Source organism: Nymphalis io, chromosome 15, assembly GCF_905147045.1.
Source record: "Nymphalis io chromosome 15, ilAglIoxx1.1, whole genome shotgun sequence".
Taxonomy (NCBI): Eukaryota; Metazoa; Arthropoda; class Insecta; order Lepidoptera; family Nymphalidae; genus Nymphalis; species Nymphalis io.
Window position 1 is genome coordinate 3,895,582 of NC_065902.1, and position 25,057 is coordinate 3,920,638.

General features: G+C 30.6%; 3 protein-coding genes across 7 annotated transcripts in view; 1 reads left to right on the forward strand and 2 right to left on the reverse strand.

The window, feature by feature from the left end:
* Positions 1–25,057, reverse strand: part of LOC126773636 (sec1 family domain-containing protein 2-like) — a 157,841-nt gene that overhangs the window by 66,507 nt on the left and 66,277 nt on the right. The window lies entirely within an intron of this gene.
* LOC126773929 (uncharacterized) lies at positions 15,815–17,132 on the reverse strand. Its single transcript, XM_050495189.1, has 3 exons — positions 17,074–17,132; positions 16,570–16,703; positions 15,815–16,092 (listed from the first exon to the last, which is right to left on the reverse strand). The coding sequence occupies exons 1-3, from the start codon at positions 17,130–17,132 to the stop codon at positions 15,815–15,817; spliced, it is 471 nt and encodes a 156-aa protein (XP_050351146.1).
* The window catches only part of LOC126773637 (glutathione hydrolase 1 proenzyme-like), a 57,434-nt gene continuing 55,166 nt past the window's right edge, over positions 22,790–25,057 (forward strand). For 2 of the 4 annotated variants that reach the window (XM_050494630.1, XM_050494629.1), the window contains exon 1: positions 22,793–22,993. The gene's annotated coding sequence lies outside the window, so the exon portion shown is untranslated. Of the gene's footprint in view, positions 22,994–25,057 lie in introns of all 4 variants that reach the window. The other 2 variants (XM_050494632.1, XM_050494631.1) reach the window with 2 other exon arrangements.

A 25,057-nucleotide genomic window follows, 5' to 3' on the forward strand; every position in this document is an offset into this window, starting at 1 on the left:
TAATGTTACAACTTCGAACATCGCATTGGCAAATATGTTACGGTTTACTATTTAAGAATTTATTTCTCAAAAAAATAATACAATTCACTTTAAATATTTGAGGAAACAAGATTAACATACTTAAATATTATATATACAACGCACGGTTATCGAATATATCGAGCGAAATCTATAAAAATGTCGCGTGTCAAAGAAAATCTTTCTCACTTATCTAAATGTGCAAGAAATTCAGGGAATAAAGGGTCTTCATGAATGTGATGTACCTATGAATATTCACCAACGTATCAAATGCTTGTAACATGAATTACATGCAATGAAATACTTAATCCTTCTTCCATTCCGCCGCAATGTAAGTACCTGTTCTTTCCACTCCTTGTACAATTGATTCAATAAATATTGTTATGGTATTTCTTTTAGACATTAATTGACTTCGATCGATTACCATGAACGTTGTATTTATGTTTTTCCCATGGAGGTTTTTATACGCTTTGTTGTAACTCGGTGTCAGATGGGGCTAGGAATATCCAGCTAGCCCATTAGACAACATTCGTCTTTGCTAATACATATAATGATATAGATACTAGTTAACACCCGGTTTGAAGGGTGAGTGAGCCAGTGTAATTACAGGCACAAGGGACATAAAATCTTAGTTCCCAAGGTTGGTGGCGCATTGGATATGTAAGCGATGGTTGACATTTCTTACAATGCCAATGTCTAAGAGCGTTGGTGACCACTTACCATCAGGTGGCCCATATGCTCGTCCGCCTTACTATTCTATAAAAAAAAAAAAACAATCGCTTTTGTATTTGTTACCTTTACACGCGAATGCTCTCGTCCCAAAGAACCTTCTATTACACTTGCTAAAAAAATAATTATTTATAGAAACACTGTTGATATGAAAATACAACAATTTTCGTTGCAGTGTTAACATGCCGGGGTAATTTAATAGGTAATTTATTGCATTGAAGGTCGTGGAATAAAATCAGGCAAACACTGAATTTTTCAAGCACTATATTTATGTTTACAATTCATCTCGCTCGACGGTAAAGGAATACGCCGGTAAAGAAAATCGTGAGAACACCTCGTCTCTACTGAAAAAGAACTTTAGATACCTATGTTTATTAAACTCGCAGCATATTCCTAATTCCCTTTGCAAGTCACATTATTTCTAACTAAATTAAAACGAAATGTATTTTTCAAATACACTTATTACATATAAAGGTACTTTTAAAACTATCGATATAATATCGCTTATTACATAATTTTTAAATATAAAAATTGAATATTAAATATATATACTGCATATTAGCATCCAAATTTTACTTCATGTACATTTCATCTGTAATAGAAAGAAAATTCATTTTACAATTGTGATTGTGATAAATTGTACTGTGGTTCCCCGCGGCTGGGCAAAGGCCTTTTATCTTTTTGAGACCAAGTTTTGTTGCTGCGGTTGGTAGTTGATTGGATACATGTGTGCTAAATTTTTTAACACTGCATGTGTTACTTCATGCGTGGCTTCCTGACAATGTTTTCCTTCACCGCCGAACACAAGATTAAACACATTACAAAATCATTATTCCTGCACGAATTAGTGTTATTATAAGCAAAACTATTCATTCATTATAATTATAAAATGTAGCTAGTAATCGTACATGCAAAACACATAAATAAAATAGTAACCTGATAATTTGACCAATTCTATATAATTTTCGATATAATTTACATTCTTTATCACTTTAAAATTTTCATGATGATCTATTGAGTAATTAAAACATAAAAGCCTTGCAAAAAAATCCCCCATTCACAATTATTATATTAGATTACGATTCAAAATCATTTCGAAAAACCCCTAAGATTACAAACTTACCTTCGAGTTAAATTAGTGTTGATTTATGTCCTAAATATAATTTAATACGTTGAAGTGTAATAAATTATATTACGTAACTTCAAACTACGTTCTAAAGAGCTCTGGAAGTTTTTGTGATAAACAATCAATCAATGTGCTTTCAGCGCACATCCGGTACATTACGCAAGGTACCGTCTTAGGAACAATTTATTTTATCTATCGAGTTTCTTTGGATAATTGTTATTTTAATTTATCGATAAAATATCAGTTAAGTCATAGACGGCACATGATGACATCTCGATCCGAAGTTTGAACCTAGGACCTTAGGATCCTACTGCTCATAAAATATAATAGTACACAATTTTGTGCGCAAACTTCCGGCTGCTACTGAGAGTTACTTGAACAAAAAATACAATAACTTTAGATCCCTGACTCGCATCACACACCTCACGGTATCCAGCCATATTAGATTAACGGCCAGTGATACAATAAAACATACGACATACTTAGACTTTAATTCTGCCCACCATTATTTACATAGTTTGCTAGAATATTTTATAGCTATTGAATTATTGTACATTTAACAACATATCAACTTGCTACATTCAACCTCTTATTTGTAGACAATTCCCTGATGTACATATATTTTGATGGGTAATTAAAATAGCCAAGTAAATTTGCGCATATGAATAGCCCATGAAGCTAGCTAGTCTAGCCCCAGGAGCCTAGGCTTTTGAGTCTAACAATTAATGCTGCTATTCTGCTTTTGCAAAATTAATATCCAATTTCTTTGAAATTTAAGTTATTTGACAGAAATTAGACGTAAATTAATTCAAATGACTTTAATTGCTATCATAAAATTGAATTTGAATACTTTTGAATTGTCATTTTACAAGGTTATAGTTTATGCAAAGCTAGCACCGGTTCGGAATGTAGATTCTATCGAAAGGTATTACCGGCAAGAAATTCAGTAATTAATTCATTACTCATTCTTATTATACGGAATATATATAAAAATAATCATATATAATTATATTTATATTTATGTATCCTGGTATGAAAGTCGACGAATATTAACTCGAAGCTCTTTTATCATTTACATATATAATACTGTATAGCTTGTAATTGTATAAAATTGTTTATTTGTATTTTGTTAACATGAGGTTAAGGTTTGGGGCAAAACGGTTCTCGAGTGGCGACCACGAACCGGAAGACGCAGCGTGGGCAAACCCCCTACAAGGTGAACCGACGACATAGAAAGAGTCGCGGGAAGCCGTTGGATGCGGGCAGCGTAAGACCGACCAAAATGAAAATCCTTGGAGGAGGTCTTTGTCCAGCAGTGGACGTCTTTCGACTGAGAGATGATGAGATAAGGTTTATATTTCTATGTTAATGATTTTGAAATGCATTCAAAGACATATAATAAATATAAAGCTAAATTCTCAATTGTCCCAAACTGATACGGCTCATTGGATAGGATTCGTAGATTTTAACCTAAGATCACAGGTTCAATATCACAGAATTTTCATGTACTTATAATAATATATTATCATATTCGTGTTTATAATTTACTTCATACTGGGCGATGAAGAATAGTATATATAGTATAATAAGAATCTGCATAAGTCGGTTAAAACTACATTCTGCCAGTTATATCTAAAACCACCCTTAGTGGAACAGCGTGGTGAATTAAACTCCAAGACTTCTCCTTAAAAAAAGGGATGATCCAGCACTTTTATTTCATACATTGCTATAAATTTTAACACATTTTAAAATACCGATACATTTGTTATATAATTATTTACGTTCAAATAAATAAATAAATAATATAAATAATACTCACCTTACGGCAATGTTGGATAATAACTCTTTACAAAATCATATAAATAGAAACCCAAAAAAACTGCGATTACCATCGGCACTATGAAGCATAATGATTTACATAAATTCACTACCAAGCAGCTGAAAAAAAAGAAGACATTTAATATAGGATTACTAATATATCACATCTCCGTCTTTGTACGTTTTTTTAGTTAACTTTACTTCTTGTATTTATTGCAATAAAGAAATTTACAACATAAATAGCATATAATATAATATATTATACAAATGAATACAATTAATTTTAGAATATCTGTTATTTTAAATTAATATGTACTTTCAAATCACAAAAACCAAAACAAAACGAAGATAATAGTTTTGTCTGTCTGTTTGTTTGTCCAGCATAATCTCCAAAAATTACAAATGTAAAAATTAATTGCAGTATTATTATCGTTATTGCCTAAAAGCCGAGATGGCCTAGTGACTAGAACGCGTGAATCTTAACCGATGATCGTGAGTTCAAACCCGGGCAAGCACCACTGAATTTTCATGTGCTTAATTTGTGTTTATAATTCATCTCGTGCTTGACGGTGAAGGAAAACATCGTGAGGAAACTTGCATGTGTCTAATTTTATTGAAATTCTGCCACATGTGTATTCTACCAACCCGCATTGGAGCAGCATGGTGGAGTAAGCTCTAAACCTTCTCCTCAAAAAGGGAGAGGAGGCCTTAGCCCAGCAGTGGGACATTAATAAGCTGTTACTGTATCATTATTGAGTATTCCATTCCTTTTAGTATTTATATAGATAAAATCGGTTGAGTTTTTTTAAAAGTTATACCACGGCCTCGCTTATAAACGTTGCTTAGCGGCTATTTAGTTAAACTGATTTCGCTCTTTCTGTTATAATTTATTTTACATACGAAAGAAGAAGGCATTGTTTCACGCGGTAAACATCATTTACGAGTATGGTATTTACTGTTTACGTACATATTTACCGCTATTATGGGTATATAACTACGTAATTATATACACTTATTACTATTTACAGGGTTTTGTTGAAAATCCAGCAGAAGGGATATGATCTGCTTCTAATATGCAAACAATGACATACTTAAACATTATTTTACTTTTGACTATCAATTACCACTTCATACTAATTAGCTTCTGCCCGCGGTTCCGCACAAATTTTAGGGAATGGTCAGGTTAAAGCCTATGACAGGTAGGTATGTCTATGTGTTAGTTTAGAGTATTTATACATTTCTACTCGATTAAGTTACAAACATCCAAACTCAATAAATTGATTATATTGATGACTTAGATTAATTTATCTTGCAAATCAATCGGATAAGTACAGAGTATTTTAAATTTGACAAAAACAAACAAAACTTACTTCTACAATAATAATATGATTATAATATTTGTTTATATATTTAAAAAAAAAACAATTTGGTAAAACTGTGGTAAAAACCGTAAACATCAGGTATTCCCTCAACCCTACATAAATGCTCTCAAGGTATATAAAATTATATATAAATAAATGAATAAAGTTGAAGATATAGTCCGTATTTAATAAACAAATCAAGTTATTTTAGGAGAAAGAGAAGAGCTTTGTCAAATTGATACAATCTGATTAAGTCGCGAATAAGATATGTACTTCGAAGATTCGAATCATATTATCACAGAGACTGAATATCTGGGACAACTCGCATTGTATAACTATTATTCAGCAGTTATCCTCGTAAATTCCTTTTAGTAAGATTTGCTTTAAGTTCAGACCTGTCGTGGTAAGTTCCATCCACCAGTTATTAATATATTTTGTTAATAATATATATATTATAGCTATTAACTCTCCCAAACCAAAATCAATTAAGCAAAGCGGACAAATGGAACAGAACAATAAAGAAGACACAAACAATAATTTGTAATGCTGATTAGAAATTAAAATGAAGACATCAAACAACCCACCTCAATTACATATTATCATATACAACATATAGTTATATATAGAAAGATACAACAAAATGCAGAACAACACGTCTGTGAAGATTTTATATTCTTTTCATAATGATTACAGGTTTTTTATGATTCAATCTTTTTTAAGGCCCGTACTATTTTATTTCTCTCACCTTTGCAGGTGCAATGATAGAATATAACTTGGCAAATCTCTGTTACAATACAATTGTGTGTCCCGAGACAATAGACATTCGTCTATCAGGTCACAGAATACATAATATTACTATTATTATACTACCTACAGGCAATCATTCCCTCCCGCAAATAGGATGTATCTCACCCTCCCCTGTGCAATAGACACTTCATTTGATCAGGAATATATGTGGGGATTATATTATTCGAGACGGAAATTACTTGTGCAGTGTTAAGTTTAATGTTTCGATTTGAAGATGACAATCCTATATATTTATTATTCTCTCACACATGCAATAGACGCTTTTGATTCACACAATTTATGGAAATTGTTCAGAATACGTTCAACTGGTGTCCGCATATATTAAAAAAGAGCTGTTGTTATTTTTGCTATCCAAAAAATAATTTAGCACGTTCGTCAGCTTATCTCATTTTATTTATATTTAATGATAATAATCAAAAATTAGATATTAAATATATATATATATATATATATATATATATATATATATATATACACACATATATATACATACATACATATATATATATACTCACTAATATTATAAAGCGGCTAGATTTAATGTTTTGTATGTCTGTTTATCATGGATCAACTCAATAATATTAAACAGATTTTTAAAGATTCTTTCACCTACAAAAATCTACAGTATCAGTGAGTATATAGTATAGTATATAGGCTATTTATTTAAAAAAAAGAGATTTCTACGAAAATTACAATAATATAGCCCAATATAGAATCAATTTTTTGATGTAATATGTACTAAGATAGATAACTACTGAATCCGGACGAAATCGGGACGGGCCGCATGTTGTCAATTTTTTAATTTAGTGTTTATTTCAATTCAATATTCGTGTGATATAATTTATTTTCGTAATAAAGTAATTCTTTTAATGCTATAAATAATTTTTAATATTTTTTTTAGTATTGGTATTTCACAAGTATACAAGTAGGAATGAATAGCAAAAAAATACAAAAAAAAATGTTTTCCACAAATTTTCATTGTGATGTTGTCTGGAAATAAAAACACGAAGGAACATCAAACTACCAAACTCTAAACTGATAGAAAGATATACCAAGGCCATGGACAACAAGACGACATAAAAAGAGCCACAATGACGTTATTATTATTGTAGATGTGTTGAATATGACTTACATAGAGTATTCAGACGAAAGAAAATTAAGATTTCACCAAACCTAATATTAATCTTAGATCGATATATAAGTACTTCAGTATTCTACTGTTATATGATAATAATCTTATTGGAAACTATCAGCCCTATTAAACGCTTAACGTAAATTTATGAAATTGATAGAGGATAAGATTAAATCCTACCACATTGTGTGAACAGAGAACTGAAATAGTTTTATCCAAGTTTCCACATTCACTTCAACAAATATGTTTCACACAAATGACTTTTACGACAAAAGTCCTCTATGACAATGTCATATTAAATGCATATTGAAACTTTTATGCTTTTATGGTAGACGATTGACATCAAGGATGTACAGACTTGTAACCATCTTGGAAACGTTAGTTAATTATTAACCATAGACTATACAAAATTCCTATGAAAAATAAAATTAATAGTTTTACCTTTTTTTGTAACTGTTTATCGCATTCGGAATGGGCAAGGATCTGTGACCAAACAGCTTAAAGCTTTTTAATTTAATTTAGCTTTTTAATAATAATATATACTTTTTTTTTAAATATCGATAACAATTAATATTATTAAAAAAAGATTATAAATATATTTATTATTTGATTATTATATACATGATATTAAGAGCCGAGATGTTTCAGTGGTTAGTTACGCCTAAAAGTTAACCACTTTTTCATTGATGGTTCAAATCCGGGCAAGCAACGTTGAATTTTCATGAGCTTAATTTGTGTTTGTAATTCATGTTATGTTTGGCGGTGTAGAAAAACATCGTGGCGAAACCTGCATGAGCTGAATGAAAATCTGTAATATACGCATCAATCCCCATTAGAGCACCGAGGCAGGAAAGATTTTATCCTGCTGTCGAAACGGAGATTTATTTGTACTTCTGTTTGAGTTACTTATTGTTATATAAATAAATAAGAAAATGTTGATATTTTTATGAGGTAATAATGCAAATCATATATATACTTACAATATAAGTCAGATATGAAGAGAAGATATATACATATTACGCACGTTACAAAATCAAATTAATGGTAAGCAAATTATAACGATGAAATTTTAAATATTATGTTATATTACGAAAATGACCCGGTTTGAAGGGTGAGTGAGCTAGTGTAATTACAGGCACAAGGGACAAAACATCCTAGTTCCCAAGGTTGGTGGCGAACTCGTGATGTAAGCGATGGTTGACATTTCTTACAATGCCAATGTCTGTGGGCGTTGATGACCACTTACCAACAAGTGGCCCATATGCTCGTCCGTCTACCTATACTATAAAAAAGGTAATGACACGAAGGATTATTTAAACAGGTTTCAAGTCCGAGATTTATAATGATGGGTTCATTTTCAACTGAAGGGAAATGGGGTAGGTATAATAAGACACGTCTGCACTGTTTGACAATGATTTTAATAATGAATATTAAATAATCAAAGTAAAGATGTTCGTTGATTGAATGAGTGGTGAGCGAATGTGAATGAGTGAAAGATTGAATAATATAATGAAAGAGAAATCTATTATCTATGGAGGCTTGAATTTTTGTATATTCCAACATCAACTTACTGAATTCTAAGCTTTTCATTGACGAATTGTCCCATCACTAACATCAGTAACCGATATTTTTATTCAAATCTCAATAGGCGTTCCTACACGTCACATGCATGAGACTTCGAAATATATGCAACGTTTTTATAACTTTTAAATTACTGGTAGACAATTCTACCATTCGTAAGCAAAGCGAGTCGTTTGAATATAATCCGGTATTAAGGAATTCAGTCTAACATAATTACATGAAACGAGGCGAGCAGAAAAGAGAACCGTAGTGGAGTAGAGTGGTGTAGAACGAAGTTTGAAGTAGCTAGTACAAAAAATACAACTCGGATCGTGTGCATTGCTTTCTTAAAAGCAAGTACAATATTATTTAAGATTTAATTTTTTAATATCGTATTAATATAATGAAAGGAAGTATAGAACGAGTGCAAAATATTATACACATGGTCAAGATGTTCCTAAATTAAGATACGCTTTTCCTAGCTTAGTGGTGAGTCTCAGAGCGTGGTTGTTAGTAACGGTCAAGACAAAGATCAGTAAATATTTAGACTATTCTGTAAGTATAAACTTGAAACGCACCGCAGAAGATAATCGAGAAACGGGAGAATATCGTAAGCGACATTGACTGTTATAATTATAATATTTAAAGGATATAATATAATAAGTAAATTTTAAAACATTTCACGAGTGAGTTACGAAGCGAATTCTTACAGAAGAACGCTGTTGTATTAATCCACATGCGATCAAAATGGGATTCGACCTTTTAGAAATAAGATAAAACTTCCGCCCCATTCTAAAAGCAAGCGGACAATACCTACACTAAGTTATTCGAAAATCAAAATATACATTTAAAGGATTACAATTAAAAAAATCTTTGGGAACTCTGTTGTAAAATGTGATTTAATTTTAAAACACGTACAATATTACGGGCACTTGTGACGTTCATACATTCATGTATTTCAACTTTAATACCCTCGGGGCCATCACGTTCTAGACATACCACGTAATCCATTCCATCCACTACTCCCACAAACTCAAAACTTGATAAAATACTTCGAAAATTTCTCCCCATTCTCACGACTACTGACATTCTGAAATAGATCAAGCAACATCTATAAATATCGTTACATAAAAAAACCCTGAGATTTTAATTTAATTTTAATTCAAAGCGTTTATTCGTTTCTCTAACCCACAGTGCAGCAGCCTGATTGAATAAGTGCGAAGCCTTCTTTTGCCTTTACCCAAGAGAAGTACATTTATTGACATATTTCATTTATTTAAAATTATGGCACTTTATTGAATAAAATATTAGACGTAAGAAGTAACTGACCGGAAAGATACTATTATATAATAATACACATTTCTTAATACAATTTTCATACATCTACAGTTACTTACTACGATAGTGATCTTTAGTTCCTACCATTTACTTATTATTATTCCAATTATGACGCAACATCAGTAGTTTAACATATAATGAGGTATCTATCTAATTAACTAGTTTCATAAATTGTCTTTTGAAGAATACTTGTTAAATATCCACCACGCAATATCCACTGCCTCACTCTAACTACAAAGATTATACTTAATCATAGACGTCCTATTCGAAATAACTCCAGTCTATAATTGTTAATTAGGCATTTGAAAATGGCTATTATTTTAGGCTACAACTCAAAATTCATAGCGTTCAAATGCACTCGACAGCATTAACTGACTTTGTGATTGAACTGTATATCGTGCCCTGAATATCTGCTAGTCTAATAGGACTCTTAAGAGTTTAAACTCACAGATAATGTCTGTAGCTATCAAGAACAATAAAACGAGTAATCCCACGACGCACACAACAACACATATTGCTGTCTGTGCTGCGAAGCTCAAAGCGTCATTGCTTATAAAAACATTACGCCAGCTGCAAAAAACATTAATACAAAAAAATATATAAATAAATAAAAACATTTATACACACTAATACTAAATAAATAAAAGAATATAAATATAACAAATACTTTGAAACCTAACTGGCTTCAACAAAGATCTGCGATGTTTACTTAAGGGAGTTAAGAAAATTATTATTGTTTATTTCTTCAAGTTACTCGTAAGATACACCGCTTTGTAACATGCTTTGTTAATATATATATTATTTCTGTTTGGCTTTAAAACTGTCTGAATTGTCAGTGAGTTATTGGTTCTAGATTCCACAATATAATGGAATAAAACTAAAAAGACGATTCTTTCTTATAAGCTTACAATATATTTTCAAGATATTACTTTTTATTAAAATATTTTTATTGAAAATTCCTCAATCAACAAAAAATAAATTTAAATAATTACCACATTACTTAATATCAAAATAAACACATTATAAATTTCTGACAAGCCATGACAGAATGATCATAGATAATTATTTATTATATACGTTTTTAAATTATTTTCTTAAAACTTACCGTATCGAAATATTCAAAAGTTGAATCCCTCGATATATTTACGAGCCTGCGTAGAAATACATAAATGAATTAGCTTATAACTTTAAGGACGTATTTTAAAAATATACTGTAGCATTTTATCTTTAATTTTTTTTTTTTTGACAATATATATTAAAATATTTTTATATTATCATTTATGTCACACAGATTATTAATATAATAGACTGAAAATTTAAATTTAATTGAAGAAAAAGCCGAATATGGGAAATATAAAAGTTGGCTATTGGTATGCTTTTTATACTGGCTCATTCATCATTCAAACCGTATTACAACAAAACTAAGTATTACTTACCAATAAGTTGTTGATGGGTTTTTTTAAGGAAATATAGTTAACAAGAATACTCACACAACGCCTCCGCTAGTAGAAATACTCCTCCAACAACGAGTACCACGATTAGAACACAACACAACAATTTACAGCACAATTCCGCTAAACACCGACAGCAACACGCACAGGGATTTGGTATAGGTATACAGCAACCACCATCGCCGCCTCCGATAATGATATTGCGAAAACTGATTCACAAAAACAAATATTAATTTTAACACTTTAGTTAAAAGGATAAATTTATTTAGTAACGATAAAATCTAACTAATATTTTCACTTGACACATGCGTCCTCAGCGAGATGTATTATTATAAACACAAATTATTTGTCATCTCGGCTATCGGTTTATTCAGTTTACATGTATCAATAACTGTCCCGACCCAAGCCTATAAGGTATAACCTTACCAACATCATAGTCAGATTTTATGTACATGCAAATAAAGATAACTTAAAGTAACTTTATTATTATACAATAATAGTTTTCGCTTGCTTCGCCCACTCTTCAAGAAGAAGAAAGCACGTGCCTTCTTCCCTCAAGAGGAAATATTTATTAAATACCCTTTTCTGTATCCCTGACAACGTGTTTGCAATCGATAATCAGTTGAGTAGTTAAAACGTGAAAGCCAGCAAGCAAATGTTGGAAAAATCTGTTGAATATGAGGGAAGAGATGACGAAAAATATATCGATTTTAAATTCATCCTCTTATCAACTACGGAAGATATTTACAGTAACATTCGGTAAGACCGTCAAAAGCGTCTCCGAATATAAACCAGTGATTAAGTTTACATTCATAACGTCTGAGAAAAATATGCTTGTGTGTAAAGAAAACTTTAATGGTACCTAAAGATTTGGTTACACTTCTTTTCTCTCACCGTTTAAACTTGCATATACATTTTATTCACGGGTTACTTTTTAAATATAAAGCTTTGTTTTATAAAAGTAACTAATATCAATCATATTAATAGCCTGTTTATAATGTTTCTCTGCTAGCGAAGGCCTCTTCTTTTACGGAGAGGATTTGGAGCTCATGTGCTAGAATTTTAGCCAACTCATGTCTGTTTCTTCACAAAATTTTTCTTCACCGCCGATTATAAGATAAACATAAACTAAGTAAACGACAATATAGTATAACTCTGGTTTGAATCCGCTTTGTTAGGATAAGATTCATGTACCAACCACTGGGGCATTACGGCTGATAATTGCAAATGCTCACTTTTTTAGACGAGCTGGTTGGCGTAGTTGGTAGATACTTGCCGAAGGTTGTGGGTTCGATTCCCACCTAGGACAGACATTTGTGTGAATATGAACATGTCTGTTCGTCCTGAGTCTGGGTGTAATTATCTATATAAGTATGTATTCACAAAAGAAAAGTAGTATATGTAGTATATGAGTTGTCTGGTTTTCATAGCACAAACTTTGTATAAGCTTAATTTGGGATCAGATGGCCGTGTGTGAAAAATGTCCCAGGATGTTATTATTATTATTATTATTAATAATAATAATATTAAGTATACCCATTGAATAAAATCTGTGTTCTTTATATCATTACTAATGATGTGACATCAAAGTAATGAAAGAAATCCCAAAACCTAAAATGAACGAGTTGACAAAATAGCAATTTGCATTTAAAAAACGTATTAAGTATTCATTTTCCACAGGGATAAATTCATGCAAATTAGAATATCATAGTAGAAAAACACTTATATATTTAAAGTTCTTCTTGTAAATATATAAAGTTTAAACTGAAAATCTTATATATCAAGAATAAACCATTTATATAAAAGCAATATATTATATTACTTACCACATAATTTATTAAAAAACTGGTTTTTATTGTAATGTAATGTAAACATCGCTACATATTTTTGATTAAGTTTTGTCAATTTTTGAAGTTTATAGTTGTCATTATAACGTAAAACTTTATAATATAGAGTAAAAATATACTAAAATTGTTCTAAAAATATTGTAATTGGAAAAATCTATGGAAAATAACAACGATCCAATCAAGGAAGGCCTCCAAATACAACTTATAGCAGGCAATTAATTACGAAAGTCCTTTGTATAATAAATTATAATAGAATCCCTTACATTTTTTCATTTTCAAACAAAATACAAGGCTTTTTATTGCTTATATAACAAAATTACAAATAATGAGCTAAACTGAATCATTGTATATATATATATATATATGGTATTATTGTGTTTCGGTTTGAAAGGTGAGTGAACCAGTGATTACAGGCACAAAGGACATAACATCTTAGTCCCCAAGGTTGGTGGCGCATTCGATGTAAGGAATGATTAACATTTCTTACAATAATGTCTATGGGCGTTAGTGACCATTTACCATCAGGTGGCCCATATGGTCGTCCGCCTACCTACTGTATAAAAAAAAACGTAAGCTTGTGATTCATGTCATTTTTTGAGTTCAATTTTCCTTTTATAGATGTTGATCTTGTATGGCTACTGAAAATTCTTATCATTAATTAAATATAATATATGTTTATACAATGGAATGGCTGCAATACTATTTATTAACTATACAGTTGAGCATCGGTAATCTTGCCCATGTCTAATCCGTCACCACTATAATTCGTCTTGCCTATAATAAATAGTACATCAAAAGCGCATTTATTGGACCAATTTTCGTCAATGTACGTTCAAACGTACGTACCTATGTAATTTGCCCGATTATTATATATTCCTTTTCAAAAGTTCCAGGCATAGGTATCGACAAATTTTACAACTACCACACGTATGATTCTTTGTGATATAACCATGATAACCAACTATGTTTGTACTAAGGAATATAGCTTAGTAAAGGACGCTATAAACATAATGTTTAATATTTTTGCATTTATTATTAATTTTTATAAGAAGAAATAAAAAAAGGTTTTCGAATTGCAAGCAGCGTTGAGTGACTGTACTTTGCGTCGTAATTGTGATTATATCTGTGATATACACATAGATAATAACCTACATATAATGTATTATTTATTATGTATACATATAATGCACATGGGAAACCGGACAAAATCCAGCGAAAAACCTTAATAATACATAGAAACAATTATCAATTATTTTATTTCTCTCATTGTCTTTTCTTAAGCAACCGTTACCCCCGCTTTCAAGATTACCATTCTAATATATTTTAATAACCCCCCCGTCTCATAACCTTACCTCACTGCAACACTCCACTTAACTCTGCTTACGACCTCTTTTCTGCTCACATCATAATATGGACGTTACAACTTTTCAGCTTTGTATTAGTATGAGTAATATATAAAAACCAACAGCACGTAAATATTCTACTGAAGAACTTTATAGGCTGCATAGGCATATTAAGGAAAATATTTGCTGCAAACCACCACCAGGCTGCTTCAATACGGGTTGGCTGAATTTGATCCAATACAAGCAGGTCTTCCCACGATGTTTTACCTCGCGGTGGAGCACGGGACAAATTATAAATACAAATTAACTGGGTCAGCTCACCTCTCGGAAGTATATATTTATTAAAAGCTGAAATGCTCTCAGAATACGAATTACATTATTTAGATGACAAGGACAAACTGGTAATATATAGGCATTTATGTTAAGAAAAGATTTTTACGTATATGTGCTATGAGAATTTTGAGGCAGCGCTTTATGCACGTTTTATGTTAACACTTTATTTTGTAATGAACCGTCCCTTAAAAATTTGAACTGTATGTAACTATATTGGAGTGCATAGTACTGTTTACATTATAAGGTTTATTTAGTTGAAACGGCAAGTTCTGAGACTAGATAGGGGTAGTCCACGTAAAATATCAAAAGCTTAACCTTTAATTAAGAATCTTAGGAAGTGTCTTTATTACCAATTAAATTAACACAAATTAAAAACACTTTATAATTGTCATAATTTAATAAAACGACATCTTTACTTGTAAATGTACCATAATATAAATGTACAATGTACATCTTCATTAATAGTCTCGTGTATTTTTCATGTTTACAGAACACTAACAGAAATACCAACAGCTTTACTGACTAAAGCAAATGAAAGATTCATAGCTAGAAACGATTAAGCTTGTGTAAAAAATTCTCAGGTTCATATTACAATATAAATTCATCCTTATCTTTTAGCTTGAATAGGATAAAGCACTAAAATGGCCATTACTTTTGTATTAATTATTAGTTGGACTAGGGATATTGTAATCAGGTTAGCACACTTTGTTTACTGCCGACTATTGCCGAACAAATCGTGTCGTGTATTAAAGTTGCCACCGAGGAAAGAATCAAACTTGGCATATTTCTTGTTACTTATGTTAATATAATTTCTAAAAGATAGATGTAATTTTTTATTAGTTAAACTTTACAATCCAGATGTTTTCCTCTCATTATAAGACCCATAATATTTATGGATAAACATATGTTATTAAGTTAAACAAAGCAGGGTAACATATTCTTTGCTATAAGCTAAACTACCAGGTGTATTGTTACATTCTGTTTCCTTTCTCTAATCTTCTGTATGAGATTCGTGAAGTCGATGCCAGTATTGAGAGGTACAATCCAACCAGAGTCGGTATCTATTGTCGAAGGTGTAACTGAAGATATTGGCGGAGGTGTAACTGAGGACATTGGCGGAGTTGTAACTGAGGACGTTGGCGGAGTTGTAACTGAGGATTGTACAACGATAAGGCCATCAGCACTTGTCGTTACGTGTGAATAAACTGGTTTCTCTAGTACATAATTACCTGAAAAAATCAAGTTTACATCGTTGTTTCAGTAATGATCATTTACATATACTAACTTGTTTCAGACCGCGACTTCGTCCACGTATGAAGGGAGGTGGAGCGGCTAGGTACACTATGTCATTTTCTGTGCATCTGACAACGTGCATGCAAAATTTTATGTTTATCGGTTCAGTAGTTAAGACGTGAAAGTGTAACAAACAAACTCACTTTCACATTTATAATATAAAACATTGGTCAATATAAAAACATTTATGCAGTAGAAACCTAACAGTTAAAATGTAATAGGTAAAACCAAAATCGTTATTTCGATATTGTATTGCCATATTTACTCCAGCATTTCAATAAAAATTGAGATAACTATCTGATTTTTTAAATTGACTTTTTTCGATTTCAATATTTCTATAACTGGATTATTTAACTTGATCGTGATTACAAGAAGTATTTGGATTGCACGTTCTAGATATATCTCGATCTTACCATCTTCCATATCCTCAGTATGCATATGAATATAGCAGTAGTTGTACCCTAGTCCGATGCCCAGGGCCAGCATTATAAGCAGTGTCAATATTAAGCATGTAATAACAGACGTCAAAGCACAACATGACGCTAACCTATAACAATTATTTGTTAATTATTTGTGAAATAAACCCAAAATTTGTGGTCCATTGGCGTTATAAAGAAAGGTTAATATTACTTACAGCGCCAATGTCTATAGGCCGGGGTGATCATTTACCAGTCCACCTATTAGAAAGAGTTCAGGTGCAGCTTTTATGCACTTTCACAAAGTACGAAAATGCACACTACTAATTACTAAACTTTTCAACTACAATATCCAAACTTCTTAGAAAATGCCAGGACTAAGCTACTAGTCCAACGAGGCATTTTACATTATTTTAAATACATTTTAGCGAAATGATATCAAAATAATTTTGACTTTAGTGAAACTCTTGTCATACTATAAAAAATAAGTAAAAAATTTACCTTTCAAATATATAAACCATATTGCCCATGCAATATGTTAATTTACTGCAATTACACATTTTATATGTTAAAAAAATACGTATAATAATTAAAATATAATTATTGTAAAAATATAAAAACCATAGATTAAAAATAATCATACATAAATTAAAACTATTATACTGTTGGCAGATAACATAAAAGAGGAGTTACAATTTATTTTTTAAATACTTGCGTAAGAATTATTGTATATGAATATCGATACCAAAAAAACTCTAAAAAAATAAAATGGATTAAAACAAACATTATTTTGTTTGTTATATATATAATACTACAAAAGTATTTATTCACAAAATAAATATTGATTATAAAAATATTAAAAATAAAAGCAGACGTTGTTTACGCACGATAGTTCTTCGTTATTTTTCCTTACATAAAATTAAAAAAAAGACATTACTTTCATCTACTTTCGTGAAATTGTCAGATTTTTTTCTTTACTTTTATATTTTGTTTTATAAGACGAGAAATGAGCGGTTATACAATTTTAAGAAGCGAAAATGTCTCTAGAATTTTAAAAAAGTAAGTTTAACAAAAAATCTTATAGTTAAAAGTTAAATAAATCTAATCGCAGGTAATAGTGATCGTGCTTTCGCCTTCATAAAATTAATACGCAACACTAGATTGCTTGAACAACCACTATAGTCTGCTTGACTAATATATATATTTTTAATTTTCAATAGATCATCAGATAATTTTATTTATTGAGCATAAAACTACGCATGAATGAACAAATGCACGCAGATATTAAGCAACAAAATTCATATACACAAAACTAAAAATAACAAAATTTAACCAGTATAATAAAACGGACTAATATAATTTAAATTCATACTAATAAACCTAGACTTGGAGAGACTAGAGTTAACTATAACAAATATTAAAAAAAAAAAAGTTTTTAGAACGTCTCATTTTAAAATGTTGTTATATAATTGTTTATATTTTATTAGTTTGTTATTCCCTACTATAAAGTTATGACCTCTTTTTTAATTGCACAATAATTATAGAATAATAATTATATCGCTACATAATATAATTCCACAGGAAATATTGAATTACCTATAACAATTTTAATAATTGTTATTAAAATACATTCTTTACAGTAACTTTTATCCTTTAAATATTTTTGCTATAAAATAATAATTTAGTTATTCTTTTAAAGTAAATTATTGCGTTTATATTTGTAGAAATTAAATGTTTCTGAATATTTCCCGCAATGTGTTTTCCGATGTTTTAATAAACAAATTTCTACAGGCGGTCAGAAATGAATGAGTATTACACGTACATTGAGGTTAATTAAAAAAACGTTTTAAAGTATTTATTTATGAGATTTTTATAACAAAACGTGTTAAATATTTCATTAAAATTGTTTATATTGTAAAATATATAAAAAGTTGAACTTAGTATTTTATAGAATTTAATATACAAATTAAACATACCAAATCTCATTTGTTAAAATGTAAAACTATATAATGTATTTAATGATAAAAATACTATATATTCGTCAACTTTAAGTCCATTTTGCAGTAAGCCGAGATGGGTTATTTGTATAGCATGTACAATAAGCCTGATCATCCTGACGCTATCCGCAATCTCTGCCGGCATCCTCATTGGCTACACATATTGTTACGTAGAAAACAGAAGTGGTTTTAAAACAGGTATACCTATAAAGTCTTAAAAGTAAAACAAAAAGACAGACAGATAAAAAACAAAATCGTTAATTATAACGCTAAGAGAATAAAAAAAATAAAAACTAAGTGATTTATAAAATTCATTTAAAGCCTATAAAGTAATATAGAATTGGTTTCTTTTATTACCGTAACCGTAACCGTAACAGCCTGTGAATGTCCCACTGCTGGGCTAAAGGCCTCCTCTCCTCTTTTTGAGGAGAAGGTTTGGAGCTTATTCCACCACGCTGCTCCAATGCGGGTTGGTGGAATACACATGTGGCAGAATTTCAGTGAAATTAGACACATGCAGGTTTCCTCACGATGTTTTCCTTCACCGTAAAGCACGAGATGAATTATAATCACAAATTAAGCACATGAAAATTCAGTGGTGCTTGCCCGGGCTTGAACCCACGATCATCGGTTAAGATTCACGCGTTCTTACCACTGGGCCATCTCGGGCTTTTATTACACGACTGCCCAAAGTATTTATGACTTTCTTTATTCCATTATAACTTTTAAATGTCTAAATAAATCTGGATGTATGATTCGTTAGAATCCTTATATCATCCTAGATGATACTGGCTATATTCATTCATTCAATATGCACTACAAAAGTTGTTGAATAATATAACTTTATTTATAATACAATATTATTCGATTTAACTATTATATCCACTTTTATTTTACTTCTAAAGTTCCAATAACAACTACTTCGACATTTTAAACTCAACTTTCGTGAACCATATATTCATGATTTTGATTCGCGGTCAATGATATCTCATCAATTCAGGGTCAAAGTTGTTTCTTTGTCTTCACTTATGTGTGATTGGAATATACTATAATCTATATGATTTTATAGTATTTAATTCTAAATATTATACTTTTCTAGTCAACAGCACACAAGCAAAAGGATTACAACGGTATCAAGCAACCCTCACGGAATCTTTAAGAGCAAATGACAAGAATACAATTAACGAAGCGATTTATTCGCTTGTAAAAAATATTTTGAAATTCGGACATACTTTATGGGATAATGACCGATATTCTTTGCCCGTTTTGGATGTATGAAGAATAAAAAGTTGAAAACGAAATATAAATTTACAGTATCATTATTTGGTTTTAATTTGAATAATGAAACACATGGGGCAATTCGTAAACAATGGTGACTTGTAAGTCTTATTATTTTTTTATTTTATTTAAAATTGATAGACACATTTCAGGTGCAGATCATTTTATATAATTATTATTAATTATGCAAATCTTAACACTAAATTATTTTTTGTGTTATACATAACAAAAGTAATTTATTTTGCATAAAACATGAATATTAAATTGAATATGAAACTATTGAAGGTAAATCAACCATTTGACCTTTAATAAACATTTGTAAAAACGAAAGCTGCTATTTTAATAATCATGATATAATTATATAGGTTGATGTATGAGACGAGATAACATATCAAATTATTCTTAAGCCAACAATGCGAGTTACTTTATACTTTATTTAAGCAATATTATAAAACCAATAGTTTATTTTGATTGGATATTACAGAAAAAGGGAGGTAGTTATATGATTAATGTGTTTTTTTTTATATATGTACACTGATTGTTTGTAAACTTTAACATTTTGTATCGATAACTTTGCTGTGTTATGATAACATACCGTTATTAGAAAATCGGGTAATACCTACCATCATTATAAAACTATCAATCAATGTGTAATTGATTTTGTTTTATTTATGCATAACTTGTTAACAGTTTTTGATTATTCAAAGTTCACTGACCTTTGCCTAGATCCCAATGACTTTATTACAAATTATTCCTCGTTCAAATTAAATATATCAATATACCACATCAATAAATATATATACCCACTAAAAAACCAGCGGTACCCTTTCCGTCTTAGCGAGCGCCACTGGGTCGCTTTGACGCCACTAGCAACTTGCTCACTCAATAATCAATCAACAATAATTATTTATGTACTTCACTTAATATATTTAATAATTACATATTTCTATATTGCATGTGATTTATATAATCGGTTTCAGAACGTCATTGGTATTGTTTGGTAGTAAAGTTAAAAAAAGTCCCGCGTTTTTATAAAAAAAGAGAACTGAACGAGTGTCATCGAATTAGCAATATATCATTTAATGGTTTTATTAAATTTATAAAGATCTCATAAGTTTATTATATTAAAGATATTAAAATTAACAAATAATAAATTTTAGTACTTCTACTGGTGTAGTTATTATTTATAAGTAATTTAATTATAATTTTATAGGGTTATTAATAAATAAACTTGTTTAAGTATTCCTAAGTGTAACATAATAGGTACATTGTTTGTTTTTGGACACGACTTCAACTTTATAGTACACATAAAAAGTTTTTAATAAAAGGCAAATTGAGCTATTTTTCACTTTTAATTTTTAAATTACATTTTCTGTTAATTTGTAATACGGTCTTTTTTATTGTATTTTTAATTATTTCGTGCGTGTAAGGCATGTGACGGAACATTTGTTAAATTCAATGTACGTCGGTGTTTTTTGTCATTTAAGAACAATGAATATTGATTTAGATCGTGATGAAATTTGAGATCTATTGAATGAAATCATCGATTTAAAAAGACATTCATTAAAGCACTCATTAATTTTTAAAGGCAATTATTCTGATAATTGCAATTTCTAATAAAATATTTGTATAAAAAAAAATATAAAAAAATCACTACATGTTAGGGCTTTGTGTGATGTTAAGTGTCAAAAGTCACCACCGCCCATAGACATCTATGATTTAAGAAGCATTAAAATTTCCTTACCTCGCCAAAGCGCCACCAACCTTTGGAACTAAGATGTTATGTTCTTTGTGCCTGTAATTACACTGGCTCACTCATCCTTCAAACCAGAACACAACAATACCAAGTACTGCTGTTTTACGGTAAAATATCTGATGAGTGGGTGGTACCTACCCAGACGAGCTAGCACAAAACTCTACCACCAGTAAAAGTATTAGTTTCTATAATAAGATACGACTTTTATTTTTAATTTTGGCCTGTTAATAATATTAAATATCATGCCAAAAAACATTAATCAATAAGGCATGTTATATAAATGACAGCACACGATTATAGAAATGATAAAAAACGTGGAGTTATTATTAGCTGATTTCCGAGCAGGATATGTAAAAAATTAATTGTATTTGATTTACACTTGAATTGTAATTAAAACGGTAAAAAGGACTAAGTTACTACTAACTTTCTTGCCGAATCTTCTCGTAAGAATGTTCATATTAAACTGGTGGTAGCTTTACATTAAAATCAATACTGTCACATGATCATTCAAAAGTACCTCTATGAGGCTACATGAATAAATATATTTTTTATTCGATTTCGTCAAATAATAATTAGATAAGTTAGTTACAACCAACTGCTAATCTTTTCAATCAAATTTAACCTATCATAAAGTTCTGTAAATGGCTTGAAATATATGAAACTAGTTTTGCTATATTTTAGATAAGTAACCAGTGTTCAATCAGCATCAATTTCTGCGAATACCTCTCAAGTTACATAACGTGTGACGTGAATGTTTTGTTTTGTAAATATTTGCGCGCACGTTTTTTAACGTTTCTGACACCAATCGATAAAGTTGATATAGAAAAAAGGACATGCTAGTCGAACAGTCGTGGAATTCGTTCTATTACGATTGGAATAAACAGTACAGTACGGTAAAACCCTGTTATAAGATAAATATTTTACTCGAAAATTAAAAAAATATATATATTCTCAATATACGCAAAACAAGAAGCAATAAAATAAATAACATTACAATAGAATACACAATCCAAATAACGTTCTTCGTAACACGACAAAATTCAAAATAACGGTTAAGTTACGTTTCTATATAAAGCCCTTTGTTTTTTACTGCAAAACGGGCTATCCATCAGTTTCGATTCCATCATCTCTAAAAGGCCGGACACAAAACGTCTTAGTAGCAGCCAATCAACGTTCCGTCTCATCAGACAATTTGTGGAGCGCGCGGGCGAGCGCGTGCACTATAACTCGAGAAGATTTACGTAAAAAATTATAACAATTGTGTAATTTTAAGTATAATAGCGATATTGTGATAACGGCTTTACCTGTTTATATAATAAGTAAGTGAGTTTTGTGTTGTCATAATAAAACCAGAGTGTTTGTTGTGTTTTAACGCCTGCTGATAAGAAAAGTGAGTATTAGATGCCAGCATACCTCGAGATTTAATACTTTTGAACGCATTATTCCTTTTCGTGTTCATAATTAAAACAAAGTTTGTCTTTTGATAGATTTTAATAAATTTACTGAAATATAACTCGGTTTTTTAACTTATTATCTTTAACATCGTTGAATATTACGTTCAAAATTAATTATCTTTAGATAAGTATACCGTTTTAAAACTATTTCAATGTAAAATCAATACTAATTCAAGAAGTATAAAATATGTGTCTATAAATAAAGATAAATCCATTTGTGACACAATGCTAACCTACATTCTCATCAAATCACAATACTTTCATTATTCTTGTTGCGATTGAAAAAGCATGAGGAAACGAACTGTAGATTACTTTAATTTAAAAACAAACCAACTATATCTGATATAATATATATATTTGCCAATACATACATAACTGGTAAGTTTTAGGACCTACTAGTACGTTTTACGAATTATCTTTTTTGCGTTAGATTACAAACTATATAAAATTAAGCATAATTTCTTGAGAGCTGTAAGTCCCCTCTTTGGTTAAGAATTCAAATTTATAAATTCATTTAGTTGGTACATTTAAGTTTTGAAAACAGTCATTCATTTGTTTTTTCCTCATAATTTTTTTCTTTGGCGTCGCTTATATACCATACCGCACAATGGAAAACATAAAATATCGGTATATTTACGAGAACGAGTTCTACCGTGGCACCAGTGCTGCAGAAACAGTTCGAAGGATTAATGATGTGTATGGCGCTGGTGTTGCAAAAGAAAGTACTGTACGTTTTTGGTTTCAACGTTTTCGTTCTGGAAATTTCGACCTTCAGAACCAACCCGAAACGAAGAATTAAAGCTATTGTGGAAGCGGATCCATTACAAAGCACTTCAGAGATAGCTGCAGGCTTCGGGGTAAGTGAAAAAACTATATTAATCCACTTGAAGCAAATCGGGAAAAGTATAAAAAACTTGAACGATGGGTATGGAACCTCATGAATTGACTGAATCGAACTTGCAAACACGCGTCGACTGCTGTGTTACTTTGCTCAACCGACACAATAATGAAGGGATTTTAAATCGAATCATTACTTGTGATGAATAGTGGATACTGTACGATAATAGAAAGCGCTCGTCGCAATGGCTGAACCCTGGAGACCCAGCCAAATCCTGCCCTAAACGAAAATTGACTCAGAAAAAGTTACTTGTGGGTGTTTGGTGGACTAGCGCCGGTGTCGTTCACTACAGCTTTCTAAAATCTGGCCAAACGATTACGGCAGATATCTATTGTCAGCAACTGCAAACCATAAAGGAAGAACTAGCTGCTAAACAACCGAGATTGGTCAATCACTCTAGGCCACTGCTACTTCACGACAATGAAAGACACACACACACTGCACAACAAACAACCACTAAGTTAGATGAGCTACAATTGTAATGTCTGTGACATCCACCGTACTCCCCGGTCCTTGCTCCAACAGATTACCATTTTTTCCGGAATTTCTTACAAGGAAAAAAATTCAACTCAGATGCGACAGTCCAAACCGCCTTTAAAGAGTTTATTGATTCTCGCCCCCATGGTTTTTTAGTAAAGGGATCAATGACCTACCTATGAGATGGCGAAAGTGCATAGATAACAACGGTGCATACTTTGATTAATTAAATATATTTTACAAAAAAAAATTGACTTCATGTTCCTCCTGTGTGAAATGTAAGGACCTAATATTTAACACGGATGAAACCAAACGGAGCAACTAATTATAAAAAAAAAATTAACAGAATACACGTCATACAAAAACTAGATATATATGTATACATAGGTCTAGAAATGAATCTAAGTCTAATAAAATTAGCGATTTTATTCATTAAGATCATGGTTACTATTGGTATCTTGGCGGTAGGTAAATCTCGGAAGAATCTAGATTCCGAGACAGTGCTAACTTAACATTTAATTTAATACTTAACTTCAATTTATAACTGTTAATTAAATAAGCTCGTCTAAAATAACACTTCAAACTATAATTTCATTAAACACATGACTTTTACCAAATATTCTAA

Excerpts from the sequence above, each read along its gene's own strand:
- LOC126773929 (XM_050495189.1), bottom strand. The coding sequence starts at position 17,132 with ATGTGTAATTGCAGTAAATTAACATATTGCATGGGCAATATGGTTTAT. Across the intron at positions 16,704-17,073 it reads ATGGTTTATATATTTGAAAG|GTTAGCGTCATGTTGTGCTT; the intron begins GTAAATTTTTTA and ends TAATTGTTATAG. Across the intron at positions 16,093-16,569 it reads TACTGAGGATATGGAAGATG|GTAATTATGTACTAGAGAAA; the intron begins GTAAGATCGAGA and ends TGATTTTTTCAG.